Below are 24,454 nucleotides of genomic sequence, written 5' to 3'. Positions count from 1 at the left end.
ATATTTTTTTAAAAACAACAACAACAACAAAAAACCAGTCTTTAATATTGTTGGGTTCTTTAATTCGTAAACTTTTAGTATTTCTTGAAATATTCTTTAAAAGCTGAACCCTTTAATGAATTAAACTCTTGTTTCCCCTTCATTCTTAGGATATTTTGTTTTTCTGTTTTTATAGCAATACGTCTGGTTTAATATTGGCAGTGTGGACACCTTTGAACGGAATCTGGAAACTTTACAGCAGGAATTGGGCATAGAAGGGGAGCATCGGGTACCTGTTGTCTATATTGCTGAAAGTGATGGGTAAGAAGCAGTGAAAATACATAAACATGTTGAAGACTGTTCACCATGCTCTACTAGTACATGATTCACTGTGTGTTCTGTCACCACATGGCCGGTTACACATTACATTGTCAAATAGGCCTTTTTCAGTTTGGCCAGATTTTTTTTAAACCATTGGTAATTTACTAGTTTTTGCTAGTAACTAATTGATTTTCTACACATTCATAATGATTAAGCAGTGATTTGGGGTATTCGTACCCAATGCACTTTTAGCATAAAGATCTATGTTGTGTTAAAGAGTGGCATTCCTACCTTTTAACTACGTTCACGTTTATATTCCAGAGTTTTCCAAGATTTTAAAGTAATTCTTCTTCTCTTGTCAAAGCTGCTGCTTCCCTTAGGGGTTACTTGTCTTTAACAAAGTCACTTAGAAGTCTGAGTCTTTCAAGAGGTGATTTCAAGAGTCACTTGTCTTTAACTTTATTTAGGAATTATATTGCCTTTGAAGAGTCATCAGGGTACAGCCAGGTAGATCACCTAGCAGTTACTCATTTACATTAAACACCGAAGGTATACCTTGCCCTAGAGTTATGAGTTTGGAAGTGCAAATAGAAATAAATGTTAATTTTTTTGTATATGAAAGCAGAAAAATGGAGAGTTGGTGTGTTAGTTGAGCTGATAGGTTGCTCAGTTTTAGGGACTTTCTTGAATCTTGGTTTATGTAAACCTACAATCTACCTGCAGTATTTAGACCTAGATAGCTATTGAAATGGTCCCACAGGTGATAAATCTCTCGGCCCCTGAGGCTATAGTATAATTATTTAACTTTAGAGGCTGGTGTTGAAACATTACAAAAAGTATATTGCACCATTCTTTACATTTTCATTGTCAGTGCTGCCCTGTTCTCCAGAAATAAACCAAATGTAAATTTTTTATGGTTCTTGTTGCCTGCTGTAGGAACATTTTAAAATATTGTAAAGGATGAAAATTAAGAAGTAAATACTGGTTTTTGTTTTGTTTTTGACCTAAGACAAATAGACAAAAGGCATCCCCATACTTTAAATCATTTCCAAGCATATCCCCCCAGAGCAGAGACGAGGTTTGGAGGGCTAACCAGCTCTCCTGTGAATCTCTCTCAAACCGCACCATCCAGGCAGAGTGGCTGTGCAGCGTACATCATCACTGATAACAGCACAAGCAGCACAGTAATTAATGCTACTGCATAAGTAGTGGGACTTAAAATCTTATATCCATAGCTGAGAGTTCAACATAAAGTCTGTTAAGCAGGCAGTATATGTTCTCTTGTTAAAAACTAAGAAAGTAAAAGAAAATAAAAAGCATTTATAACCTCAACACCCAGAGATAAATACTATTAGTAGTTTTGATGCCATTCCTTCAAGATTTCATAATATCCCCTTTACAATTATTAAATACATGCACAGTTTTGAAAAGAAATCAGTATAAGAACTGTAATATGAAGGAGAAAGAAAAAGAAAGTAATTCATAATAAAAAGGTATGAATTTCAATATGTAAATACTGCCCTGGACAATGTGACTCAGTGGTTAGAGCGTCGGCCCACAAACTGAAGGGTTGTGAGTTCTATTCTTGGTCAAGGACACGTACCTGGCTTGCAGGTTCGATTCTGGACCCAGTCAGGGCACGTGAGGGAGGCAACCATTCAATGTGTCTCTCATATCGATGTTTCTCTCTCCCTTTCCCTTCACTCTCTCTAAAAATCAATGGAAAAAGATAACCTTAGGTGAGGATTAACAACGACAACAACAAAAAGTATATCTTGCAAAACATTAAAAAAGCCAGTGATTAACAGTCTTAAAAGTATGTTGCTCTTGTGTGTGGTTCCCTTTTTAGTTCCTTCCTCCTGAGCATGTTGCCCACGGTGCTCATCATCGCTTTCTTGCTGTATACCATACGAAGGGGGCCTGCTGGTATTGGTCGAACAGGCCGTGGTATGGGTGGACTCTTCAGTGTTGGAGAAACCACTGCCAAGGTCTTAAAGGATGAGATAGATGTGAAGTTCAAAGATGTGGCTGGCTGCGAGGAGGCCAAGCTAGAGATAATGGAATTTGTGAATTTCTTGAAAAACCCAAAGCAGTATCAAGACCTAGGAGCAAAAATCCCAAAGGTAAAGTAAACTTTCAGAAGATTATTTCCAACTCATTAACCCCAAAATCTTTTGAATTATTTCTTGATCTCTGAAGTTACTATTTTATGAAGTTCGATTACTCATTATAAAGTAGCTATTTTCCTCCTTTCTCTATCTTACTAGTCTCTGCTTAACTCGAGGGTCTTTTTTGGGTTGCTTGGTCTGTGGGAATGTGTGTTCTTGCATATAGTATATATATTCCAAAAGATTTGTATTTTCTGCTCTTGGAAGCTTTCCTTGTTGCCTTCCTTCTCCCTCCAACCTGCTTTAGATACCCCATTTCTTAGCAGCTGTAGTGCCCTGAGCATATCCCTCCCTGCTGTCACCCAGTTGCCCCTCCTTCAGCAGGTCTGAATAGACCCTCTTCCTGGGCTTGGCTCTGAGATCCATGGCACAGGACTCAGTGGACAAGAGCCAGACGGCACTAATTCTTGCCTTCCCTCTTCTTAGCAGACGTCCTTGTGACCACAGCTGGTGACGGGCTGGCCTTGCTAATCTTTATACTCCCAGGGCCAACCTCAGTCATTAAGTAAATGAATCAGAAAATTTTTACTAGTTCTTTTAAAAATCCATTAATAACATTTTACTTTAAAGGAAACCTTTGAAAAAGGGAATCATTTCCTTGATTTTGTATCCTACCTATATGGATAAAAAGCCATTTTTATAATTTTAGAATTTGCTATTAACTTAATTACCTGTATACATCATACTTAGTCATCTTCACAACTTAAGTAATTATAGTATTTAAGTAAACATTTTTTTCTTTTTTAGTTTACCATTGGTCAGTAAACTTTTATTTCATTTGTGAAATTTTGAAGGGAATAAAATAAGCAGAGTGTAAATTGGGAGTGTAATGTTTGTGTCTCCTTAATTATTTAAGTAAACCTTAGTTGGTTTATTAGTAGTTTCCTAGCTTAAGTCATCCTTTATGTACTGTTAGAAAGGTCTAAAAAGCAACACTAAACATCTTATAAAATAAGGGAAATATTTAAGGTTTCACATTCTGATCAAATTTTTAAAAGTAATATAGTCTAGTAATCCTTTTTCTTCCTCTTCTTACTAATATTCTACCTTCAAATTAAGAAATATTTAGTGTATATCACTAAAATTTTATATAGATTTATACCTAGGAATTATCTATTGATGTGCAATTTACTTTTCTGAAATTCTAGTTAAATATACTTCCTCTTTTTTATATCTGAAGGGTGCCATTCTTACTGGTCCTCCAGGCACTGGGAAAACACTGCTGGCTAAGGCCACAGCCGGAGAAGCCAATGTCCCTTTCATCACCGTTAGTGGATCCGAATTTTTAGAGATGTTTGTTGGTGTGGGTCCAGCTAGAGTAAGTCTTTTGTTTTATTCTGATGGTGCAACTTCTTCCTCCTCCTCCTCCTCCTCCTTTGTTCCCCTGAAATAGGGATTTGGTAAAGATGGCCCTTTGCCTGGAGTCCTGTGGAGTGACCCTTCCCCAGTCACTGCCTTCCACACTCTTCCAGGGAAAAGCCTCAGCAGGCCTGTGACTTCACCCCACCTTCCCTCACTCTGACCAAGATTGCAGTTCATTGGGTTCTCTTTTTGTTGAGTTGTAAGAGTTCTTTATATATTATGGACACTAACTGCCTAGTCAGATTTGATTTGCAAATATTTTCTTTTAAATATATATATTTTTTTGATTTCAGAGAGGAAGGGAGAGGGAGAGAGAGAGAGAAACATCAATGATGAGAGAATCATTGATCAGCTGGCTTCTGCACACTCCACACTGGGAACTGAGCCTACAACCCAGGCATATGCCCTTAACTGGAATCAAACCCAGGACCCTTCAGTCCTCAGGCCAATGCTCTATCCACTGAGCCAAACCATCTAGAGCAGCCGTGGGCAAACTACGGCCCGCGGGCCAGATTCGGCTCATTTGAAATGAATAAAACTAAAAAAAAAAAAAAAAAAAGACCGTACCCTTTTATGTAATGATGTTTACTTTGAGTTTATATTAGTTCACACAAACACTCCATCCATGCTTCTGTTCCTGCCCTCCGGTCCAGTTTAAGAACCCATTGTGGCCCTCGAGTCAAAAAGTTTGCCCACCCCTGATCTAGAGCCAAATATTTTCTTTTATTCTGTGGGTTGTCTTTTCACTTTCTTGAAAGTGAAGCACCAAAGTTTTAAATTTTGATGAAGTCCAATATATCTGGGGGGTTTTTCTTTCGTTGCTTGTGCTTTTAGTGTCAACTAAGAATCTATTGCCAAATCAAGGTTGTAAATATATTTCCTATGTTTTCTTCTAAGGGTTTTATAGTTTTAGCAGTTTAATTTAGATCTATGATCTATTTCAAATTAATATGATCCATTTTAAGTTAATATGGTGTGATAAAAAGGTCGAACTTCATCCTACATTTTTATATACAGTTGAAAAGACTGTTCTTTCCCCCTTTGAGTGGTCTTGGCATCCTTGACCATAGACACATGGGTTTATTTCTGGACTCTCAATTCTACCTTATTGACCTATATGGCTGTCTTTATGCCAGTACCACACTGTCTTGATTACTTTGCTTTGTAGTAAGTTTTGAAATAAAGAAATGTGAATGTAGATTAATTTTTAAAGAAACACTTAAATTTTTACTCTTGTGTATTTTACCAGTGTCTAAAATGTTGACTTTTTTTTAAAGCACAATAGAAATGCACAGTGCTATCACAATTACTTTTCTAATCATTGGGATACAGCTTGCAATCAATAATAAAGTATGTGTTATCAGTGGGCAGCATTTTTTTCTGTTCTCAGTGGTAAGCAGAGTAATGATGGGTCTTACCATTATTGGCATTTTAGATTAGTTGAACTATGTATGCTAAGTGGAGTTGGTGGATTCATATGAGTTTCAGATAAGTCTTAGTAGAATAGGGGAGCATGGGGAAGTTTAGTATTTATATGGAATCTAATACGGGCAAGGAGGGAATTAAAGATTAGAGAGGAGCTGGGGGGGTGGTGGGGCAGCGGGCCCAATGGGATGGAGAGCTAAGAAGTAGGTGAGAGCCGAAACCGGTTTGGCTCAGTGGATAGAGCGTCGGCCTGCGGACTGAGGGGTCCCTGGTTCGATTCCGGTCAAGGGCATGTACCTGGGTTGCAGGCACATCCCCAGTGGGGGATGTGCAGGAGGCAGCTGATCGATGTTTCTCTCTCATCGATGTTTCTGACTCTCTATCTCTATCCCTTCCTCTCTGTAAAAAATCAATAAAATATATATTAAAAAAAAAAAAGAGGGGGAAAAAAAAAAAAAGAAGTAGGTGAGGAATTGGTTGTGGCAGGTGCTTGAGTACCTGGGTGGGCTGGGTCATCAGGAGGGTGGGTGGTCAGAGAGTAGATTGCTTGAGGCTGGTTGTTTAGAGGGGACTTTGGCAGTGCTGGTCATGTCAGAGTGGAGCAAAAGTGATCGAAAAGGTGGGTCAGGGAACTGAGAGACCAAGACCCACACGAATGTGGAAATCACTAGGAAAAGAGTTCTGGTGGGGTGTGTGGATGGGGGAGTAGGGAATCAGGCGGGTGGATGACTAGAATGCTGCCCTGTGGCAGGAGCCTCAGTGAGCAGGGGGTTTTCCAGCAGAATTATTTTGGAGATAGTAATGAGGTATGAAGTGGACCCCTGACTCTGGTGGCCTGGAGGGGAAGATAAAAAACCTTCTGGTTGAGCCTGGCCAGAGTGGTTCAGTGGTTGAGCATTGACCTATGAACCCAGGAGGTCACGGTTCAATTCCCGGTCAGGGCACATGCCCAAGTTGTGGACTCGATCCCCAGGGTGGGGTGTGCAGGAGGCAGGTGATCAATGATTTTCTGTCATCATTGATGTTTCTATCTCTCTCTTCCTCTCTGAAATCAATAAAAATATATTTAAAAACAAATAAACAAAGAAAAAACCCTTGTAGTTGAGAGCTTTGCAGGGACAGCCAAAATTCACTTTAGGCAATGAGGTGAGGGAAGTATTCAGGGAAGAGCTTGAGAGGGTGGGGCCTGTTGATCACAGATCTGGAGTTCAGAGGGGAGGCTGTACAGCAGTGGTTCTCAACCTGTAAAGGTCACGACCCTTTGAGGTTGGAACGACCCTTTCACAGGGGTCGCCGAAGACCATCGGAAAACACATATATAATTACATATTGTTTTTGTGATTAATCACTATGCTTTAATTATGTTCAATTTGTAACAGTGAAATTGGGGGTCACCACAACGTGAGGAACTGTATTAAAGGGTCACGGCATTAGGAAGGTTGAGAACCACTGCTGTAGAGGAACATGAGTTATGTTAAGGGATATGCTCAGAGCAGTGTAGGCATGAAAATCCCAGAAGTCCAGGCCAAGGAGGATGATGGGAGACTTGGACTTCTGATGAGGGAAATAAAAGTGATATGAGGCATAGGGAGTTTGTCTCTGAATCTCTCCATAGGGGCAGGTAATAGGGTGAGATCCTGAACTCTCAGCAGTAGTGAGGCATGGGGATGGCTATTCCTTCAGCCCACCTAAACTAGTCGTCTGAGGGGGCATGCTTTGTAGGACAGAATGTGGGTGCAGGGACCTCGCAGTTGCTCCTGTTGCAGAGTGCGGAGGAGAGGGCACTGTCAGACACCCTGGGCGATTGCGGGTGTACTTGGGTAGGGCGACCCTTTGCTTTCTGTGTAAGCTTTGCCTGGATCTTTTAGTGAGTCCCTGCTTGTTAGTAATGGCCTCAGGCATGAAATGTGAACCTCAGACTGGTTTGAACTTTTAAACTGAATATAAAGTTTACAGCGCTCCTGTGTTATCTTTTTGTAGGCCAAAACCATGTATTATTAATTTGTTGGTATTATAAAAATAGCAGATGTTAGTGCTTATTACATATACAAGAATTTATGAGATTATAGAAATAATATTTGCTCACCTAAATCAGTTACCACCAAGTTACTTGCCACTTAACTTCTTTGCTGCTTGTAACTTTTAAAATATGTACTGTATAGTATAGCACGCACAAAAAATTTTCTTCCTGTGGGACAGGAAACTTGATGGTTTTTTTTTATTAGGAGGATAAATAGTATTCATTTTTCAACTGACTCTATTATTTATATTTTTACCCAGGTTCGAGACTTATTTGCCCTTGCTCGGAAGAATGCCCCTTGCATTCTCTTCATTGATGAAATAGATGCTGTGGGAAGGAAGAGAGGAAGAGGCAACTTTGGGGGCCAGAGTGAACAGGAGAATACACTTAATCAGTTGCTTGTGGAAATGGATGGTGAATTTTCAAGTTTTTTGGATTTTAAACTACACTGTTTTATATATTATATCTCAAAGGAAAATCCTTGTGCTCATATTGAGTACCAAAAAGAAAAAAAGCATTTTCTTTAAGAAATAGCTTTTTTAAAGGCTGTTATTTGTATCTGGGGCTGAATAAGAGAAAAATTGGTGAAATAATTTACAAAAGACTTACAGTCTCATTCTCAAAACTATTTATGATTTTGAAGCATCAGGAAAACCCATTTGTAACCACGTGTGAATTTGGCAAATTTTGAATACTTTTACTTAGAAAGTAGCAATCTTTCCATGTTAGTCAGCTTTTGAAAATTTATTTGGGAAAGCCAATTCTTAGGATGTGCCAGGTCCTTCATGCTGTAAGATATGAGGATGCTCTTGAGTGCTCAGAAAGGCACAGTGTCGAGTATTGAACCAGTTTGCTTTACTGAGCAGGCACTGTATCCAGAATCAGAAGGTGGTCAGTCCACGAGTAGCACCACATGTTTCAACCAGAGAGCCATCTTTGGGGGAAATTAGCTTCTGAGCTCTTGAGGTGCCAAGATCCTGCAGCTATGGCCTTGACAGGCTCTGCAGCCATGGCCTTGACATTTGAGAAATGGCCAGTAAAACTGAGCAAGGTTAGCCTGGAGAATTGTTTGGAGGTGTCTTCACTTATGCAATGGCTGTCCCATGGCCCAGGGAGTTTAGACACATAATTTGCAAGTTTTAATCTTACTGATTATAAAACATTTTTAAAATTAACAATATAATCTGAATTTCTAGTTAAATAAATTAAAATCTTTGATCATTTGTCTTGAGAAATTTGATTCTTAATCTTTTGAGTCTTACTAGTATATATTACTAGTATCATTAAGGACAAGATGAATAGTAAGAAAAATCATTTATGTTTGTGACTTAAAAGACATTGGATAATAAATTGGAAAAAAATATTAAGTGGCATTATGTCTGTAGTGCTCATACATTCTTCACAGGCACACTGTTACTTTCCACCTCATGTCATTTAATAATTGCACCTTTTTATCTTTTCAGGTTTTAACACAACAACAAATGTAGTCATTTTGGCAGGCACCAATCGACCAGATATACTAGATCCCGCACTGATGAGGCCAGGGCGCTTTGATAGGCAAATCTTTATTGGTAAGATGGTTTTCATTGGGTTAGTCCAGTTTTGGTGAGGATATCACTGTTTCACTGATTTTTTTTTTCCTCTTAAAAATAATTTCTCAAGGACCACCGGACATAAAAGGAAGAGCCTCTATTTTCAAAGTTCACCTCAGACCACTAAAACTGGACAGTACCTTGGATAGGGATCAGCTGGCAAGAAAACTTGCATCCTTAACCCCAGGGTTTTCAGGTGAGTGGAAAATAACCTACTGACCTGTTTATAAGTCCTTTAAATCAATGACAGTTGCCAAGTAACAGTTTACTTTGTTACTTCACATCTTGGGGCTTCCTAGGTATACATTTTTACTTTTTATTTGGGAAATTTCAAACATACAAGTTGAGAAAATAGTGTAATGAACCGCTCTGCACCCATCACCTAGCTTTGGGAACAATTCTTAATTCATATCTAACTTTTTCTATACCTTCACCCTCTTCCCTCTGTCTCTGGATAACTTGTGACAAATTCCTTGACAGCATATCATTTTATCCATTAATGTTACCGAAATTATTTGGGTTTTTTAAAAACAACTCAGTACTGAGATAAAATTAAGATACCATCAATACAATTCAGTGATTTTTAGTATATTCATTAAGTATAGTTTTAAACCAATCACTATAACTTTTAAAAACATGTTCATCACCCCAAAAGAATCCATAAGCAGCCATTCCTTCCACTCCTAGCCCTAGGCAACCCCTAATCTATTTTTTGTGTCTATAGGTTTTTCTATCCTAGACTCTCATATATAGAGAATTATATGACACTGGAGGCCCGGTGCATGACATTCATGCACTCAGGGGAGGAGGGGTCCCTCAGCCTGGCTTACGCCCTTTCGCAGTTTGGGAGACCTCAAGGGATGTCTGACTGATGGCTTAGGTCCGCTCCCCACAGGGAACTCCCTGTGGGGAGCGGACCTAAGCCACAGTTGGACATCCTTAGTGCTGCCACAGAGGTGGGCTGCTGCACTCGCCAGCTGTCAGCCTGGCTTGTGGCTGAGCAGTGCTCCCCCTGTGGGAGCACACTGACCACCAGAGGGCAGCTTCTGCATTGAGCGTCTGCCCCCTCGTGGTCAGTGCACGTCACAGTGACTAGTTGTTCCGCTGTTTGGTTGATTTGCATATTACCCTCATATAGGACTAGAGGCCTGGTGCCAAATTTGTGCATGGGTGGGGGTGGGGCCGGCCAGGGGAAGGGGCCGCAGACGGTTGGCCAGCCAGCCCCGCCCCCTGGTTGAACTCCCAGTCGAGGGGACAATTTGCATATTAGCCTTTTATTATATAGGATGGTCTTTTGTATCTGTCTTCTTTCATATAGCATAAAGTTTTCAGACTTCATACATGTAGCACATGTCAGAATTTCATCGTTTTTTTTAATGGTTGAATAACATTTCATTGTTTGGATATACCACTTATTATTATTATTATTATTAAAATATATTTTTATTGATTTCAGAGAGGAAAGGAGAGGGAGAGAGAGATAGAACCATCAATGATGAGAATCATTGATTGGCTGCCTCCTGCACGCTCCCCACTAGGGATTGAGCCCACAACCCAGGCATGTGCCCTTGACTGGAATTGAATCTGGGACCCTTCAGTCTGCAGGCCAACACTCTATCGACTGAGCCAAACCAGCTAGGGCTACCACATATTATTTATCCATTTATCAGTTGATGGACAATTGGGTTGTTTCTGCCTTGGCTGTTGTGGATCATGTTGCTATTAAAATCCATGTACATATTTTTATATGGATTATATACTTAGGAGTGGAATTGCTGAATCACTTTTTGAGAAACTGCCAAGTTGTTTTCCACAGCAGCTGCACCATTTTACATTCCCATCTGCAGTGAATGAGGGTTCCAGTTTCTTCACATCCTCACCAACACTTATCATTGTCTGTCTTTTTTACTTTAGCCATCCTAGTGGGTGTGAAGTGGTATCTCAAGGTTTGATGTGTATTTGTATAATGTGTAAAGATGATGTTGAGCATCTTTTAATGTGCTTTTTCCAAGAATTTTTAAATGCAAAATGTTTTTAAAACATTTATGCAAGATAGATTCCCTATGCCCTCTTCCAAACTCAAAATTAAATAAAAAGGAACATTTGAAAAGTATGAGGAGATTATAACAAGTTCATTGTTAGAGGAAGATAGATATCTCAAATGTCTCAGGGTCCTAACTTTTTATTTGCTTTTTGTTTTTGGACTTTGCAGTTTATAAAATTTTAATATTTGCTGAGCACATACATTATGTTATTGTTTATTTGTATTACCATATACTTTGTCTGAAAAGTTAATTCAAAGAACCTTATGACTCTAGAAAGCATTTGGCACATTTCACAAGTTTAACTTCCATTGTTTGAATGCACTAGGTTATTTTAATGCTTACGTTTTTTATTTTGTTTCAGCATACTGTGTAATATCCACATAAGTAATTTTCCCAACAGAGATAGGACTAAGTTAATTAATGAGCATTTTAAAATACTATCTTTGTTTATATGAGCCATATTATATATACTGGTAAAGGTAAATATTTGCCTGTAATTATCTATTTAACTACTAATACTTCTACCGCAGTTCACTGGGCCAGGATTATCAGGCTGTTACTAGAATGCTAGAATACTTTAAGGTTATCATCAATGAAACTGAATTGTATTTACATAAAACCCTTATCCAGTCTGCTTATTGAGAAATTGACTATGGATTTGGTTATCCGTAATGTGTGACTAATCAGTTTGAGTATACAGATTTGGTGGGTAAGCTATTCTGTATATTCATTTTGTAGGAGCTGATGTGGCTAATGTCTGTAATGAAGCTGCTTTGATTGCTGCGAGACACCTTTCAGATTCCATAAACCAGAAACACTTTGAACAAGCAATTGAACGAGTGATTGGTGGTAAGGCAACTGAATGTAACTTAAATCAAAAGGCTGATAAGATGAATTTGAGGCCAGGGATTTTTGGGCAAGATCTAGAAGAAAGAAAGGTATATTTCCTAGCCATGGGCTCACCGTGCACCTGCTGTGTTCCTTTGGTGTTGCGAACCCCTTCCCTCCTCTGCGATCTGCATGGAGATGGGTGGTATAGGTGTTGGGTGAGTCAGATGGCGATGGCAGCCTCATTCACATGGGTAGCTAGCAGTGAATGAGGTGTCTTCCCTTGAATTATACCAATCTGGTTGTTGTTGTTGTTTTCTTTCTTATTTTTTCCAATCTAGTTTTTTATAAATGCTCACAACCTTCCTATTTCCAAAAAGTTCATCTCATGAGTTAAATGTGTTCTATGCTAGATATAGGTGATGGATAAACAGCTCCAATGACTGTTTAATCAGGAAATGATCACCCTGCCAGCCCGGTGATGGCATAATGTGTTTTCCTTGCTTTCTAGAATGCTTGCAACTTAATATTCATAAAAACATAATTAGCAATTAAGAAACTTGGGCATTTGAAGGAGACAAAAGATTGCAGTCAAGAGGGCTGCACAGAAGAGGTGGGGTTTAAACTGGGTTCAGTAGACCAATGGGAAACCGTGTGAAAGTGGCATGAACAGAAGGTGGTTTGGAAATAGTGTTACATACACCCTGTGTTTCCTGGAGGGAAAGTAAACTGATCACACTCAAGTTCCTGTGGAACGCAAGGCAAGGTTGAAGAAGGTATTTAAGTCTAGACTTTAGAAAGCCTTGAATGTTGACCTCGAGGACTTTTTAAATGCCCTATAGCCAGTTGGGTTTTTCCTGAGCCACTGAGTAATATAATCAGTGGTAGTTTAGGAAAGTGAATCTGACTCTGAAGAAGAGGAAAGCTTTTGGGGGGAGTCACTCATGTGAGAGAGCAGGCTTTAGCACAGCGGTTCTCAACCTGTGAGTCGCGACCATTTGGGGGTCGAATGACCCTTTCACAGGGGTCGCCTAAGACCATCAGAAAACACATATATAATTACATACTGTTTTTGTGATTAATCACTATGCTTTAATTATGTTCAATTTGTAACAATGAAAATACATCCTGCATATCAGATATTTACATCACGATTCATAACAGTAGCAAAATTATAGTTATGAAGTAGCAACGAAAATAATTTGATGGGGTCACCACAACATGAGGAACTGCATTAAAGGGTCGCGGCATTAGGAAGGTTGAGAACCACTGCTTTAGCATGGGTAGTCCCAGTGGACAGAGGCAGGAGAGAAGGGCAGCCTGACAGGCTGCAGGGGGCTCTGAGGCAGCTGGTTTGGCAGAAAATGACATGTGCTAAGTCTGAGATGCAGGGTGTCCAATGGGATCCTGGAGCACTACAGGGGTTCAGGCTGGGTTCCCGGGATGAGAGGCTCAGGGAGCAGGTGCCTCGTAGGAGGAACAGGGACCCACATAGTAAGCATGGCCAGATGTTCACATTTGGTAGCAGAGGGTAGAAAAGTGAGTCAGCAAAGTCACCAAAGCTGTATGCTACAGATCTAGAAGGTGCATCAATGCATAAGACAAGGAAGACGTGCCATTAAAGGAGACTCAGGTGGAGGAGAAGGGAACCAAGGGCAAAGACATGCTTATTAAGGAAGAGTTGGCAGCAGGATCAAGTGATGGGATGTTAGGGAGACAGACATTTGGATTTGGCAGTGAGACTGTTCTTGGTGACTATTGATGTGACAGTTTGAATTGAGTAGAGAATACAAAGCCAGATTAATGGAGATTACAGTGAGGATCTAGAGCTAGAATAGCCGTGTGCTCAACCTGGGTTACATGCTAAATAACTAACTATTGAATAAATAAGTAGACCACTTATTCTAGAAATGTGTTAATGAAAAGAAAAAATCTAAAATGTAGAGTTGTAGATGGAATTAAATCACTGCAGAAACATGTGAAACCTGCATATTTGTGCCTTTTTAAAAAAATATATATTTTTATTGATTTTAGAGCGGAAGGGAGAGGGAGAGAGAGATAGAAACATCAATGATTGGCTGCCTCCTGCACGCCCCCAACTGGGGATTGAGCCCGCAACCCGGGCATGTGCCCTTGACTGGAATTGAACCTGGGACCCTTCAGTCCGCAGTCCAACGCTCTATCTACTGAGCCAAACCAGCTAGGGCATATTTGTGCCTTTTTAAGTCAGAGCGATGCTATCAGCGCTTAGTACAAAGTGAGAGTGTGAAAGAAAACAGGGTGGCAGGTGGAGTAGGAGGCCTTGCTTTGAGGTGGGTGGACGCTTGTTCAAGTTCAGCCATTGTGAACCAGCCATGGGCAGTCCTTGTTCTGTAATAGTATACTGAAAATGAAAAATTCCAATGATAAACTATGGGGGAAGCTTTTGTTTTTCAGGTAAGAACTGCTTATCTCTGGAAAACAAAGGCCTTGTTAACACAGCCTTTATAACTTCCCACCCTTGGATATACTTTCCACCTGTGGTATATATGTACTTGTCTTATGTTGTGTAATCGGGAACATAGCATTCTCTCGCTCCCTCTCTTTTTTTTTAATCTTCTAGACTCCTTACTGTGTTATCAATTGAGAAATTCTAGTTATCTTGAACACAACAAAACTACTTTTGTCTTGGTGTGATGATCTGTATTAGTACAAACTGTGTAGTTAGTTTCCACATTACAGAGGCGCATACGAGGTTCAGCATCCACTTTTATCCAGGCCAAAGAAGAGTTGTGCATAGGTTAGAGGCCCTTCAGCTCTGCAGTGGGCACACAGGCCCAGCTCCAGTCTCCTGGGGTTCATCTTCTCTGGTCTACCTGCTGCTGCTTTGTCTGGCTCTTGGAACCCCTTGGGCTCTTTGTTGAGTGTGTTGGGTGCTGCAGCCTAACTAACTCTCTGAGCCAGTATGTCCTGATCTATCGTCTACCCTCCATCAGGAACAGAGCAGGCACTTTCCCTGAATACTTAGACTAGCAGTGAGTTCTTTCTGGACTTCGTTTTCTATGAATTGTATGTTTTAAGTTGACTTAAGTGCTGAATTTTATTATGTCCCTAAACAAGCTATGTGGCTCAAAAGAGTGGGAAAGTTAAGGGAAAAAGTGCGTCTAGGGGTAGGGGTAGTAACTGCATTTTCCCTTTAGCTGGGTATATTTTGAAGTTGATTCTTTATTTTTATTCTGACCTTGATTGATAATTTTTGGATTGTTAAAGCATCTTAATCTCTATATCACCTTTTAGATACCGCATTGTGAAATATTGTATAACTCTTTTTATGTCAGTGTCACTAACATAAAAGTGGTTTGTTTTGTTTTTGTTTTTGTCAGGCTTAGAGAAAAAAACCCAGGTTCTGCAGCCCGAGGAGAAGAAAACTGTGGCATACCATGAGGCAGGTCACGCAGTTGCCGGCTGGTATCTGGAGCATGCAGACCCACTTCTAAAGGTAAAGAAGTTGTTTGAACAGTAGGAGAAAATTGCACTCCTTCAAAGGATAAATAGATGAGATGTTTAAATTTAAAGAAATTTAGCAAAAACATCTAGTAATAACAGAGGGATAAAGTGGTTACATAAACTCTCCCACAGATAAGTTATAAAGTTTTGGAAAGAAAACTATTCAAAGGGACTGAAAAGTTTCCAAAAGCAGACTAAAACTGAGGAGCATTTACTCTCAGAAAGTAGCAGCTACAATGGCTTAGAATTGGGTGTTTGTGGCTTTCTTGCCTGAGGGTTTTCCACAACCAGTGGTGGAAAATGCTGGCTTTACCATGTTGAGGTGCCAGAGGAGAAAGTTCAGGGCTTGAAGAAAATTTGAAATTTAACAGGGAAATCCTGGAAGCAAGAACACTACAGAGGGGGTGAAACCCAAATCCAAGTAAAAATGCCCTGGCTGACTACTAAACTATGCATGCAGAGGGATTCCCAGAGAGCCTGGGAAAGAAAGCAGAGACCAAAGCGATGGCGTACCAAGTAATATTGTTACGTTTTCTGCTTTTTCAACTGAGTGTATTCCCCAAACTGGTGCAGCATGGATAACAGGAAGCAACGCAACTGACTTCCTGTGTTGGGACAGCTGGAAATTGAGTGGGAGAGGGTCCCTGAAACAAGGAGACCACAGAGAAGACAACATTAAAAATGTACACAAAACATCCTAAATAATCTAAAAGAAGTCGCTAGAACTAGTAAGTGGAGTTATCATGGCTACAGAAATCTTTTTAAATATATTTTTATTGATTTTTTACAGAGAGGAAGGGAGAGGGATAGAGAGTTAGAAACATCGATGAGAGAGAAACATCAATCAGCTGCCTCCTGCACACTCCCTACTGGGGATGTGCCTGCAACCAAGGTACATGCCCTTGACCGGAATCGAACCTGGAACCCTTCAGTCTGCAGGCCGACGCTCTATCCACTGAGCCAAACTGGTTAGGGCATGGCTACAGAATTTAAGGCCCATATACAAAGTTCAAATGTGTTTCTGTATATTAGCAATGAATAATTGAAAGATGAAATTTTAATTCATTTCATTTACAACAGTATCCAAAAGCATGAAATACATAGGAGTAAATTTATCAAAATACAGGGTAGGAATTTATATAGAATTGCAGGTATTAGCTAAAATAGTCAGGACAATTAAGGTGAAAGGATTACACTCACCAATTTTAGACTTTGTATACAGCTACAGCAGTGAAGACTAATATTGATGAGAGAACTTAACACTTAGATCAGTGAGATGGAATAGAGTTCAGAAATAGACCTTTGTACATAATTGGTTCATTGATTTTCAACAGAGATACCTAGATTATTGAAGGTGGGAAGGATTGTCTTACCAACAAATGGTTCTGGCAGCTCAATGTTTATATGAAAGTAAACGTTGACCCTTAACATCATATGTAAAAAAGTAATTTGAAAAAAGTCTATAAAACTCCTAGAAAAAAAAGTTAGGAAAAAGTCTTTGTAACTGTGAGTAATCAGAAATTTCATAGGACACAAAAATCATGAACCACACTGGACACAAGCCACTGGGGGGTAGGGGAGGCCGGGGAAATACGGGGGGTGGGGGGGGAGGGTGGGGAAGGAGACATATGTAATACTCTTTGTAATACTTTAAGTAATAAAAAAAAAAATCATGAACCACAAAAACAGTTAATAAATGGAATCTCATCAACCTTAAAAACTTTGTCTTTGAAAGATAACATTAAGAAAATGAAAGGCAAGCCACACATACTGAAACTACTTGGCAGTACACACATATGAAAAAGGAATTGTATCTAGAATATATTTAAAAACAAAACAAAATACCTTTTAAAACTCAATAATAATGCCTTGGCCGGGTGGCTCAGTTGGAGCATCGTCCTATATACCAAAAGGTTGTGGATTTGACTCCCGGTCAGGGCACAGACTTAGGTTGTGGGTTTCATCCCCTGTTGGGTCACATGCAGGAAGCAACTGATCAGTGTTTCTTTTCTCTGTCTCTATTTCTCTTCCTTTCTAACATTAATAAACATATCCTTAGGTGAGGGTTTAAAAAAACGCCAACTCAATAATAACAAAACAAACAACCTAGTAAATTGTGTAAAAGATTTGAGCATATACTTCACAAAAGATAGTATATGAATAGACATTAGCACATTAAGGTACTCGATATCATTAGTCATCAGGGAAGTGCAAATTAAACCTCAAGGAAATACCAAATGGTTAACATTTTAAACCCCGTCCTTAAGAATTGGTAAGAAGGCGGAGCAACTAGAACTCTCATATATTGCTGATGGAAATGTGAAATGCTATTGTCATTTTGGGCAACAGTGTGGCAGTTTCTTATAAATGCTTCCATGTGATCAAAGATATTTACCCAAGAGAAATTAAATAAAACATAATGTCCACACAAAGACTTACACCACTTTATTCATAATAGCAATAAACTGGAAACAACCCTGATGTTCAAGAATGAAATGTATATTTGGTATGTTTAGACAATGTAGGTTTGGTATGTTTACACAGCAGTGAAAATGAAAACACAATAGTGGGGGTGAATCTCAGAAATGGAGAGAAGCCAGACACAATGAAGCACATATTGTATGCTTCCATTGATATGCAATTCTAGAAATTGTAACTAATCCATAGGGACTGAAAGCATATGTGCAGTTGCCTGGGAGTGGGGGAAGGGTTGAATACAGAGGGGCGCAAGGGAACTTTGGCAGAATAAAGAGTATTTTGTATCTTCATTGTGGTAAGAGTTTAAGTTTGTCAAAACTCATTGGTCTTAGAAATTAATGACTCAAGAGCAAGTTTTTGCACAACTGCGTGTTATTAACTCATACCTATAAATAAGCAGCTCCGTCAGTTTTGATGTGTTCTGATGTGTTCTCTCCAGGCCTTACAATTCATGTTTTTTATGTCAGTATTCAGGTATAATTAGAGCCACCCAAATTCTTCAGAAACTGAAGAGTTGTTTAAAATAAGTAAAAGTTGCCCTAGCTCAGGGGTGGGCAAACTTTTTGACTTGAGGGCCACAATGGGTTCTTAAACTGGACCGGAGGGCCGGAACAAAAGCATGGATGGAGTGTTTGTGTGAACTAATATAAATTCAAAGTAAACATCATTACATAAAAGGGTACGGTCTTTTTTTTTTTTTTTTTTTTAGTTTTATTCATTTCAAACGGGCCGGATCCGGCCCGTGGGCCGTAGTTTGCCCACGGCTGCCCTAGCTGGTTTGGCTTAGTGGATAGAGTATCTGCCTGCAGATTGAAGGATCGCAGGTTCAATTCTGGTCAAGGGTACGTGCCCGGGTTTCGGGCTCGATCCCCACTGTGGGGCATGCGGGAGGCAGCCGATCAATGATTCTCATCATTGATGTTTCTATTTCTCTCTCCCTCTCCCTTCCTCTCTGAAATCAATAAAAATATTTAAAAATAAAAGTGCTTCCAAAATGGGAAAAAAACCCGCATTGAACTGTACGCTTTAAATGGGTGCATTTTTTACATGTAAATCATCCCTTAGTAAAGTGAATTTTTTGAAAATTAAAGGAATTTACTCAAATGCAAAAAGAGGACTAGAAAAGAAAATGAAAACCGTTGAGGTCCTCCTGTACAAAGAGGGCGTGGCCATGGCTGACAGTCAAGTTGAATGGAGCCTTCACTGTATTCAAGCTCTCAGGAGTCACCACATGCCAGCAGCCTTTTTGTCAAGACTGAATCATTTTAATTGAGTTTATAAAAAGACAATTTCTAGAACTCTTAAGGTAAAGTTATCCTAAGAGGAAATACTTCTGCACAGTCACTCCTGCTCGATCTCATTTAGCCAAAGCTGATGGATTGCCCAACTGCTATGCTTTTTTTTTTATAAGTGAGTTTATCTGTCTGTAAATGCTGTGTTCAAGTCTACATGTGGTAGTGGAATCTCCAACAGTTTTTATGTTTTGTATTTGTCAGGTGTCCATCATTCCAAGGGGCAAAGGTCTGGGTTACGCTCAGTATTTACCCAGAGAACAATACCTGTACACCAAAGAGCAGCTCTTGGATAGGATGTGCATGACTCTGGGTGGCCGGGTGTCAGAAGAAATCTTCTTTGGAAAAATTACAACTGGTGCTCAAGATGACTTGAAAAAAGTGACTCAGAGTGCATATGCCCAAGTAAGTATGAAATGGAGTGCTTCTTCCTCATCTCACGTTGCTGAGAAATGGTCATTTATGAGTGGCTCTGAAGCAATACCACCGTGTTCGACTGGTTTAGGCTTCTCAGGCCAAGATTATTTCTTAAAAAAAATCATTGTAAAGCAATCAAAACTTATGAAAATAAATGACTTGGGGGGGGGGGCACTCCTCCTGTTCCTCGTATGTCAGCTCTTCTGGGTCTGTCACTTTCTCAAATCTTTTAATGATGCATATGATTTTTTTCTGTTGTCTTTACCTTCTATTTCTTAGGACATTATTTGTTGTATTTGTTTGCTTGTGTTGTTTCTGGCTTAATCTTTATTTTTAAAGTACTTTTTCTTTTATATCTTTTTCCGTTGTTCTAGCACCTCATCTGAGCTTTTCTGATTCTGATTTATGTTATTCTACATTTTCTATCATTTTTCTGTTTTCTTTTAGCCTTTTCTGGAGTATAGGTTATAGCGTTCATCTGTTTATGGACATCTTTCCATCCTGCTTTCCTTATCTATGGAGACATTATTCTGCTGCTCTTTTTTCTTCTCAGAATAACTTCATAAGGGATTTTTCTATTGTTCATTTTACATTAAATCTGTTTTCCTGGCCTCTTAGGAAGGAGGAAGATTAGGACAGCCAGCTTTTCTATTTTGATAGCTTTAGAATTCCCTTTTCTGATGTTTTTATGAAGTTTTAAAAAACATGGCCTACTACTTATGGGGTCCTCCTGGCTCGGTTCCTGCTCCTCACTTTTATCTGGGTGTTCCCTTTTCTAGTCAGTTTGGATTTTACTTCCAGAAGCTGCTGCTTTTTTCTTGTTTTAATTTAAATATTTGGGGGTGACTTTGGTTGCTCGGATCATATAGGTTTCAAGTGTACATTTCTGTGGTACATTATTTGTATATTGCATTGTGTGCCTACCACTGAAAGACCAATCATTTTCCGTTACCATATATTTAGCCCCCTTTACCCTGTATGACCCCCCTAACCACCATACTATTGTCTGTGTCTATGAGTTTGTTTTATATCCCACACATGAGTGAAATCATATGGTTCATGGCCTTTTCTGACTTATTTCTCTTAGCATAATATTCTCAGGGTCCATCCGTGTTGTCGCAAATGGCAGTATTCATCTTTTCTTATGGCTGAGTAGTCTTCCATTGCATATATGTACCACATCTTCTTTATCCAATCCTCTATCAAAGGACACTTGGTCTCCATATCTTGGCCACTGTGAGTAATGCTGCAGTGAACATAGGGGTACATATATCTTTGCGAATAAATGCTTTCAAATTTTTCGGGTAGATGTCCAGAAGAGGGGTTGCTGGGTCATATGGTAATTCTATTCTTAATTTTTTGAGGGACTTCCATACTGTTTTCCATAGGGCTGTACGCATACATTCCCACCAGAAGTGAATGAGGGTTCCTTTTTCTCCACAGCCTCTCCAGTACTTGTTATTACTTGTCTTGTTAATAATCCCAAAGCTACTTCTTAACGTGGGGCTTCTTGTTAGCTTTGGGCTCTTCTGGCCCAGACTGGACCAAGCACTTCCTAGCCCTGTGGGCTCGGGGAACGGGAAAGGCAATGCCCTTTCCAGGGTCAGTAGTGCTCAGGTGGACATGACGCTCTTTGTAGGAAGAACCTGGAGGGTGTGGGGTTCTTACTCTCTCAGGTCTGTCAGAAGCTTCTTTTCTACTTCCCTCGTTCAGGGAGTATCATGCAGGTCACAGCTGTCGGATTTGCCCCCACCGGTTTCTCACCTGATTTTGTTGTAGGCTGTTGTTGATGGGCTTCTGGTCTGGTGTTCCTTACTGAGGAATTTAAAACCCTATTCACTGCTGCCCCTGTACACAGAACGTTCAGCCCGCTTAGGGCTGCCATGGAGTTTGCCAGGTTAAAGAGTAGTATTACAATGAAATGTGTGAAGTTAATTCTAAAGACTTACAGGCATTTTATAAAAATACGTTAGCCTGTCAGCAAAAATGGATGTCCACCACTAATCATGTATTCTTTTTCAGATTGTTCAGTTTGGCATGAATGAAAAGGTTGGGCAAATCTCCTTTGACCTCCCACGTCAGGGTGACATGGTATTAGAGAAACCTTATAGTGAAGCCACAGCAAGACTGATAGATGACGAAGTACGAATACTTATTAATGATGCTTATAAAAGAACAGTAGCTCTTCTCACAGAAAAGAAAGCCGATGTGGAGAAGGTAGGTGCCAATTGTACAAATAATTCTAAACACAGTTTTGCAGGAAAAGTTCAAAGTGATAATTGACTCTTGGTGGGTTTATAGCAGTCGGCATTTCTCGTATCTGGCTACCTCCTTCATTCTGTTGTTTCTGTGTCTGTTTTGCTTCTGAGGTGGTGGGAATATGGTGATAAGCAAAAGTGGGCATGATCCCAGCTTTTGTGGCTCTTAAGAATATGAGTGAGGGATTCATGAAGTCTATTTTTTTTTTTTATTGCTTAAAGTATTACAAAGGGTATTACATATGTGTCCATTTTTCCCCCCCGCCCTAGACAGTCCCCTAGCCTCCCCTATCACCCAGTGTCTTATGTCCATTGGTTATGCTTATATGCATGCATACAAGTCCTTTAGTTGATCTCTTACCCCCCTACCTCCTGCCCCCCAACCCTCCCCGGCCTTCCCGCTGCAGTTTGACAATCTGTTTGAGGCAGCTCTGCCTCTGTATCTATTATTGTTCAAAAGTTTATAATGGTCTCTATTGTCCATGAATGAGTGAGATCATGTGGTATTTTTCCTTTATTGACTGGCTTATTTCACTTAGCATAATGCTCTCCAGTTCCATCCATGACGTTGCAAATGGTAAGAGTTCCTTCCTTTTTACAGCAGCATAGTATTCCATCGTGTAGATGTACCACAGTTTTCTAATCCATTCATCTACTGATGGGCACTTAGGCTGTTTCCAGATCTTAGCTATGGTGAATTGTGCTGCTATGAACATAGGGGTGCATATATCCTTTCTGATTGGTGTTTCTGGTTTCTTGGGATATATTCCTAGAAGTGGGATCACAGGGTCAAATGGGAGTTCCATTTTCAGTTTTTTAAGGAAACTCCATACTGTCTTCCATAGTGGCTGCACCAGTCTGCATTCCCACCAGCAGTGCACAAGTGTTCCTTTTTCTCCACATCCTCTCCAGCACTTGTCGTTTGTTGATTTGTTGATGATAGCCAGTCTGACAGGTGTGAGATGGTACCTCATTGCTGTTTTGATTTGCATCTCTCGGATGATTAGTGACTTTGAGCATGTTTTCATATGTCTGTTGGCTTTCTGAATGTCCTCTTTTGAAAGGTGTCTATTTAGGTCCTTTGCCCATTTTTTGATTGGATTGTTTATCTTCCTTTTGTTAAGTTGTATGAGTTCCCTATAAATTTTGGAGATTAGGCCCTTATCAGATATGTCATTGGCAAATATGTTTTCCCACACAGTGGGTTTTCTCGTTGTTTTGTTGATGGTTTCTTTTGCTGTGCAGAAGCTTTTTATTTTGATGTAGTCCCATTTGTTCATTTTTTCTTTAGTTTCAAGTGCCCTAGGAGCTGTATCAGTGAAGAAATTGCTTCGGCATATGTCTGAGATTTTGTTGCCTTTGGATTCTTCTAGAATTTTTATGGTTTCCTGTCGTACATTTAAGTCCTTTATCCATTTTGAGTTTATTTTTGTGTATGGTGTAAGTTGGTGGTCTAGTTTCATTTTCTTGCATATATCTGTCCAATTTTCCCAACACCATTTATTGAAGAGACTATCTTGGCTCCATTGTATGTTCTTGCCTCCTTTGTCAAATATTAATTGAGCATATTGGTTCGGGCCGAATGAAGTCTATTAATAGTTACCCAATAAACAATTGAATCTGTACTCTTCCTCACCAGGTATTTTACCAATATAGTAAATCCTTGGTTAATATCATTGACAGTTTCTGTGACCTTAAGTGAAATGACATATAATGAAACCAGTTTTACCACAGGCTAATTAATATAAACAAGAGTTAAGTTCCTGTGGCCTCACATCAACGTTATAACAAAATAGCATTGAATGAAACAACATTATTTGAGGCCCTGCTGTACTAAGTGTGGAACACAATGGACTAATAGAAACTTACCATTGTTTTTCACCTCTGGAATGAGTAGTAAATGACAGATGAAAGGGCACATAGAGAATTAGCTAAACTTGATAAGCAGGAAGTCAACACATGAAAACTACATTTGGCTTAATTATAAGCATCCATGGATAAACATGGTTCATGTGTTTCATTGTTCCTCATTTGGATAGCACCTGCAAAAGACACAGATCCTTTTTTAATTCAGTGGATTTCTTGCATCTAGTAAATTCTTAATTATTCAGACTCCATGCCACCAAAATTATAATATTTTGTTCTTTGAACATTCTTCACTCTAATGAGAAAAACACAGATGAAGAAGCCTGATAAGGGATTGACATGATAAAAGAATATTTTAAAGTAGACTATTCATAAGCAAGTCTTCAGAGCAGCCTTCTGTGAGCCTGCACTGTGCTGTGCAATTCTAAAAATCCATGACATCTTTTCACAAAACTGCAGTGTAATTGGGAGAGAGCTAGTGTCTGTGAAACACCAGAAAGCATGCAGCAGGAGCTCCGAGAGAGAACAGTGGTCAGAGAAGGCTTTGTGTAGAACACAGGGCTTAGTTTTACCTGGAAGGATAGTCAGCTTCCGGTCAGTGGGAAAGGAGCTCTCAGCATGGAGGCCTGCTGAGCAGAGCTGAGCAGAGAAGGGTATGGGGAGGAAGGCAGGATTGGGCCGGTCTGCCTGGAGCAGATAATGGGGGAAAGAGAGACTGCAGTACCCAGGTCCTCAAAAGCCAGGTGGAAAATTTGGAAACATAATTTTAGGCATAAAAGTGACTTTCAAAATGGTCTAATCTAACTGCCTTGTTTTATGGGAGGGAGTCTTTAAAGAATCTTAAGTAGAAATGATTCAAGTTCATCACTTAAAAGGAGAGTGTGGCAGCAGTGGGATGGAAGAGACTAGAACAGAGA

At 39.7% G+C, this 24,454-nt stretch overlaps 1 protein-coding gene across 8 annotated transcripts in view; it reads left to right on the top strand.

Moving 5' to 3' along the window:
- AFG3L2 (AFG3 like matrix AAA peptidase subunit 2) overlaps positions 1–24,454 on the top strand; it is a 47,400-nt gene that overhangs the window by 19,485 nt on the left and 3,461 nt on the right. For 7 of the 8 annotated variants that reach the window (XM_059706665.1, XM_059706663.1, XM_059706660.1 and 4 more), the window contains 10 exons: positions 176–300; positions 2,150–2,423; positions 3,649–3,786; positions 7,536–7,689; positions 8,739–8,846; positions 8,938–9,063; positions 11,651–11,761; positions 15,103–15,218; positions 19,201–19,401; positions 21,436–21,630. In XM_059706665.1, the coding sequence (XP_059562648.1) occupies positions 176–300; positions 2,150–2,423; positions 3,649–3,786; positions 7,536–7,689; positions 8,739–8,846; positions 8,938–9,063; positions 11,651–11,761; positions 15,103–15,218; positions 19,201–19,401; positions 21,436–21,630 (1,548 nt within the window). The remainder of the gene's footprint in view (positions 1–175; positions 301–2,149; positions 2,424–3,648; positions 3,787–7,535; positions 7,690–8,738; positions 8,847–8,937; positions 9,064–11,650; positions 11,762–15,102; positions 15,219–19,200; positions 19,402–21,435; positions 21,631–24,454) is intronic. The other variant, XM_059706666.1, reaches the window with a different exon arrangement.

This window comes from Myotis daubentonii, chromosome 8 (assembly GCF_963259705.1).
Source record: "Myotis daubentonii chromosome 8, mMyoDau2.1, whole genome shotgun sequence".
Taxonomy (NCBI): domain Eukaryota; kingdom Metazoa; phylum Chordata; class Mammalia; order Chiroptera; family Vespertilionidae; genus Myotis; species Myotis daubentonii.
This window is presented reverse-complemented; position numbering and strand designations above follow the sequence as displayed.